Source organism: Theropithecus gelada, chromosome 1 (genome assembly GCF_003255815.1).
Source record: "Theropithecus gelada isolate Dixy chromosome 1, Tgel_1.0, whole genome shotgun sequence".
Taxonomy (NCBI): Eukaryota; Metazoa; Chordata; class Mammalia; order Primates; family Cercopithecidae; genus Theropithecus; species Theropithecus gelada.
The window spans coordinates 39,759,978-39,765,938 of NC_037668.1; the positions used below are offsets into that span (position 1 = coordinate 39,759,978).

The following is a 5,961-nucleotide window of genomic DNA, read 5'->3' on the forward strand; positions in this document are numbered from 1 at the left end:
GGTTAGGAGTTCAAGACCAGCCTGACCAACATGGTGAAACCCCGTCTCTACTAAAAAAGTACAAAATTAGTCAGGTGTGCATTGGGAGGCTGAGGCAGGAGAATCACTTGAACATGGGAGGCAGAGGTTGCAGTGAGCCAAGATTGCGCCACTGCACTCCAGCCTGGGCAACAAAGCAAGACTCCATCTCAAAAAAAAAAAAAAAATTACAAACTATCTGACAGATTTGACTATGAAAAAAAACCTTATTCAAGACATTTAAACAGATTTTGGAGGGCATAAAATGATTATTTAGATGTTCAAAGAGAACAAAGCAAATGAACAAGCAAGGCGCCAGGCACGGTGGCTCATGCCTGTAATCCCAGCACTTTGGGAGGCCGAGGCAGGTGGATTACTGAGGTTGGGAGTTCGAGATCACCCTGACCAACATGGAAAAACCCCGTCCCTACTAAAAATACAAAATTAGCCAGGTGTGGTGGCACATGCCTGTAATTCCAGCTGCTCAGGAGGCTGAGGCAGAGTTACTTGAACCCAGGAGGCGGAAGCTGCAGTGTGCCGGAGATCACGCCATTGCACTCCAGCCTGGGCAACAAGAGCAAAACTCCGTCTCAAAAAAAAAAAAAAAGAAAAGAAAAAGCAAGGCAATTATTAACTCCAGGAAAAAGTAAAGTTGCACAAGAAAAGATAAAACTTGTCAGGCCGGGCGCGGTGGCTCAAGCCTGTAATCCCAGCACTTTGGAAGGCCGAGGCGGGCGGATCACGAGGTCAGGAGATCGAGACCATCCTGGCTAACATGGTGAAACCCCGTTTCTACTAAAAATACAAAAAACTAGCCGGGCGTGGTGGCAGGCGCCTGTAGTCCCAGCTACTCGGAGGCTGAGGCAGGAGAATGGCCTGAACCTGGGAGGCGGAGCTTGCAGTGAGCCGAGATCGCGCCACTGCACTCCAGCCTGGGTGACACAGCGCGAGACTCCGTCTCAAAAAAAAAAAAAAAAAAAAAACTTGTCTTGGTCATGAACACAATTTATGTAGTCATAATAATGAAAGCATTAAATGTGTATTTAACCAAAAACGGTGATATCAGGTATCAGTATATTAAGAGGATGGAGGAAATGATAATGAAGTGTGAGCTAAAAAACCCTCATTAGACATAATAGGAAATCAATAGATACTTTCAAAATTGAATAAACCAAAATATTGCAGGATAAGGCCAGGTACAGTGGCTCATACCTGTAACCCCAACACTTTGGGAGGCCAAGGTTGAGCCCAGGAGTTTGAGACCAGCCTGGGAAACATGGCAAAACCCCATCTCTAGCAAAAACACAAAAATTAGCCAGGCATGGTGGCGCACGTCTGTATTCCCAGCTACTGGGGAGGCTGAGGTGGGAGGATGGCTTGAGCCTGGGAGGCAGAGGTTGCAGGGAGCTGAGATCAAGACACTGCACTCTAGCCTGGGTGACAGAGCAAGACCCTGTCTCAAAAAATTTTTTTAATTGCAGGATAAATTTATTATTTTAAAAGATGTAGGTATACCCATAAGAAACAACTAAAAGAATGGTTACTTCTGATAAGAGATATGGAAGGGGCTGGGGAGAACAAGAGACTGCAGTTTTTTTGTTATTTGTGTTTTTGTACTAACTGGTTTTTTACAAAAATGATTTTAAAAACCCAAGATCTAGAACAAATAAAGGAGGCATACCTTAATTTTGGCAGCTAAGATGCTTAAATTAAAAGGTAAGTAAATCATGATAAAATAAAAATATCTAACCTTAGTAGCATATTAGTTTATATTAGTTTACCTTTCAAAAGTGCTTGTGGGCCGGGTGCTGTGGCCTATGCTTGTAATCCCAGCACTTTGGGAGGTTGAGGAGGGCAGATCGCTCGAGTTCATGAGTTCAGGATCAGGCTGGGAAACATGGCGAAACCTCATCTCTACCAGAAATACAAAAAACAAACAAACAAACAAACAGCTGGGTGTGGTGGTGTGTGCCTGTAGTTCCAGCTACTAGGGAGGCTGAAGTAAGAGGATGGCTTGAGCCCATGAGGTGGAGGTGGTGGTGAGCCAAGATTGCGCCACTGCACTCCAGCCTGACCAATAGAGCCAGACCTTGTCTCAAAAAACAAGGCCGGCGCAGTGGGTCATGCCTGTAATCCCAGCACTTTGGGAGGCCAAGGCGGGTGGATCACCTGAGGTCAGGAGTTTGAAACCAGCCTGACCAACATGGTGAAACCCCATCTCTACTAAAAATACAAAAATTAGCTGGGTGTGGTGGTGCATGCCTGTAATCCCAGCTACTTGGGAAGCTGAGGCAGGATAATTGCTTGAACCTGGGAGGCCGAGGTTGCAGTGAGCTGAGATCACACCATTGCACTCCAGCCTAGGCGACAAGAGTGAAACTCCATCTCAAAAAAATAAACAAACAAAAAAATGCTTCTGACAACAACTTAATGCCCAGATTCTGATTTCTAAATCGTTTTCCCCACTATAAGAAACCAGAGATTGGCAGGGCACAATGGCTCACACCTGTAATCCCAGAACCTTGGGAGGCCAAGGTGGGCAGATCATGAGATCAGGAATTCGAGACCAGCCTGGCCAACATGGTGAAACCCTGTCTCTACTAAAAATACAAAAATTAGCCAGGTGTGGTGTCATGTACCTGTAATTCCAGCTATTCAGGAGGCTAAGGCAGGAGAATTACTTGAACCTGCGAGGCAGAGGTTGCAGCGAGCTGAGATCGAGCCATTGCACTCCAGCCTGGGTGACAGAGAAAGACTTCATTTAAAAAAAAAAAAAAAAATAGATCCTNTTTTTTTTTTTTTTTTTTTGTATTTTTAGTAGAGACGGAGGTTCCATCATGTTGGCCAGGCTGGTCTCAAACTCCTGACTTTGTGATCCGCCCACCTCAGCCTCCCAAAGTGCTGGGAGGCGTGAGCCACCATGTCTGGCCATTTGATGTCTCCTTTAACTAGGACATCAGCTCCTAGGGGGCAGGGACTGTTCTGTCTACCACTGTCCCCGTACCCGGGCAACACCTGGCACGTAGCATGATTTTAGTGAGCAGCTACTGAGCGTAAGGGGTAATGTACTAATAGTTGAGCTGTCTCTGGGCCCTGCCGGGGGATGAGATTAAAAATCAGCTTAAAAATCAGCTTAGTCGACTGGGCGGGATGGCTCATGCCTGTAATCCCACTACTTTGGGAGGCCAAGGCTGGCAGATCACCTGAGGTCACGAGGTCCAAGACCAGCTTGACCAACATGGAGAAACCCCATCTCTACTAAAAATATAAAATTAGCTGGGCATGGTAGCGCATGTCTGTAATCCCAGCTACTTGGGAGGCTGAGGTGGAAGAATTACTTAAGCCTGGGAGGTGGAGGTTGCAGTGAGCCAAGATTGTGCTACTGCACTCCAGCCTGGGCAACAAGAGCAAAACTCCGTCTCAGGAAAAAAAAAAAAAAAAAAAATCTGCTTAGTCTTACTAAGAACTCGCCACGCAGGTGCCCTCACCACCTGCCAGGCTCTCTGCCATCTGGTTTTCCTACTGAACCCTCCCTGACCAGGTGTTTTCCAGATGGGGAAACAGGCCCCACCTGCCTTGCTCAGGGGTGTGCACCCATTTCAAGGGAACAGCTGGCTAGCGGGAGAACCAGGACTCAAAGCCCACCCAATTGGCTCTATGCCGGCACTCACCTCGTCTATCTCACACTGGACCACAGACTCCACGGAGGGGTGCTTCACCACCTCACGCAGGACACCTCCATCTCCGCCCCCGATGATCAGCACCTGGGAGGAGGGGGCAGTAAAGGCAGGGGCCCTGGCAGAACTGGGCGCCCCCAGGACCCAGAAGCAGACCCCCTGGTCCCTCGGACCCACGGGCCTCATCATTTTCTACCCTCGGAAAATCTTTCGTGCTGGTGTCCCCTTTCCTGGAAGTTGCTTCCAGGGCTGCCCTAGGCTTCCGAGGCGGCGTCAGTGTCGGCCCCCACCTCTCTGCGGGACTCCCTGGCCTTGCTAGCACTTTCTCTGACAACCGTGCAGGCAGCATCTGGGAAGAGTCCGGGGCACACCTGGGGCCGCCCCTCGTCCGGCACTGTTCCAGGGGACACTGGGGTACCTTTCGCGGGTTGGCGTGGCTGCAGAGAGGCAGGTTGGCGATCATCTCCTGGTAGGAGAACTCGTCCCTCTCCGTGCACTGGATGACACCGTCCAACACCAGCACGTTGCCATAGGTCTTACTGCGGGCGGAGTGACAGTCAGGGGCCTGGGTTCTCTGGGGTGGGGAAAACATACCCCAAGCCGCCCTGGGTGAGGAGGGTCTCCCCACCCCGCCTAGGGGTCCCAGGGGTGGGGAGCGATGGTGACACGTGGCGAGGAACGGCAGGCGGGCCGCCGGGTGGAGGCTGGGGTAGGAACCGGGGTCTACTCGGGTTCTGACGTATCCCGAGGCTGACACGTGGAGCGGGGCGCAGACTCCGGCTCCCCCGCCCAAGAGGCCAGCCCGCAGCCCCAGCCCCAGCCCAGGGAGGCGGGGTGAGGGGTGGCGAGGGAGCCAGGGCAGGACGGGGTCCGGCCGGCTTGGGTCCCGGCGTGGAGGGGCCCGTGAGGCGGGCAGCAGGCGGCCTGGGCTGAGCCGAGGAAGCCGGCGCCCGCGGGCAGCGGCGGTACCTGCGGAAGACTAGGATGTCCTGGTAGCGCGAGCGCCGGTGGTGGAGCAGCTGCTCCACCTGCAGCGACAGGGCCTGGCCGGGCCACAGACTGCAGGTCTCGCGGAACCAGCCCTCGCGGATGGCGGCGGGGCCGGATGCAGCGGGGCCATCGGGGCCGGGCTCCATGGCGGGCAGGCGGGCGGGCGGCGCGGGGCGCGGGCCCGGGACTGCAGGCCGCGCGGAGCCGCAGCACAACGGGACCAGCTCCGCCTGCCGCCCGCGCCGCAACCTAACCCGGGCGCGGGGCGGGGCCTGCCGGCGGGGGCGGAGCCCGCGCTCTCCAATGGCAAAGGGGCCTCGCCGGGCGCTCATTGGCCACCGGCACGCAGAGCGGCGCGGAGTGGCTGGGGGGCGCCGTCCGTCGGCGGCAGCAAGGTAGTGCGGCCCGCTGCAGGGGCCACGTGGGGCCCGGCCGGGGCCGGGCTGCCGGGCAGGGTTCCGGGGCGGGCTGGGCCGGCGGAAGGGGTCTGGGTCCTTCCTCCGCCTCAACCAGCCGGGGCGGTGCACCACCGGCCTCTGCTCCCTTCTCGGGGTTGGGAAGCACCGAGGGCCGCTAGGGACTGCGGGACTCGGGCTTGGTGCGGAGTGCGAGAGCGCTGGGACGTGCGGACTCGGGAGTCAGCCTTTCGGCTGGAGACACGGGAGCGGGCAGCTACAGTGGGTTACGTTGTTGCACGGAGCGAGTAGAACGTATCCCTCGCTGCGTCCAAAATCTGGTTCCTTGTTGGATTTGAACAGATTATGTGGCTCGTCGGGGCGAACTGAGGGTTTTTATTTACTTGGAAAGAATCATCACAGTCCGCGAATTAACAAGCTGGATTTAGCCATTTTCCCTTAGTTCCTCTGAGCCATGAGCCTATGGCTGTTGAATACGAGAGAAGTGCTTTTCTAAACGAGTTTCTAAATTTACCAAGTGTCCAGGAAGAGGCCCAGAACATACATATTCAGCACCAGAAAAGACTGGCACGCAATTTTTCTTGACAAACTGGGTCTTGCTCCTTGAAGGGTGGGTGGGAATGTGCTTTCTGTTTTTATGAGAATGTCAAAGAACTTCTCAGAATCACATTAAGCATGCTAATTACCAAATATTAAATGCTAATTGTTCTACACGCAGTTCGAATGCCAAGGAAGATGAAACTGGTATAAGCTACTCTTGACATTATGTCAGGGATGGTTTTGACACGTTTTGCAGCCTCCGCCTGGAGGTGGGGAACGTTTCCTGTGTCGTCCCCAGAGCTGAATAAGTGTTGTTTATC

At 53.5% G+C, this 5,961-nt stretch overlaps 1 protein-coding gene across 1 annotated transcript; it reads right to left on the reverse strand.

The window, feature by feature from the left end:
- Positions 1-3,086: 3,086 nt before the first annotated feature.
- Positions 3,087-4,939, reverse strand: SRM (spermidine synthase). The gene is made up of 4 exons (XM_025382643.1): positions 4,665-4,939; positions 4,114-4,234; positions 3,664-3,782; positions 3,087-3,111 (listed from the first exon to the last, which is right to left on the reverse strand). The coding sequence occupies exons 1-4, from the start codon at positions 4,829-4,831 to the stop codon at positions 3,087-3,089; spliced, it is 432 nt and encodes a 143-aa protein (XP_025238428.1). The 5' UTR covers positions 4,832-4,939.
- Between the last annotated feature and the right edge of the window lie 1,022 nt (positions 4,940-5,961).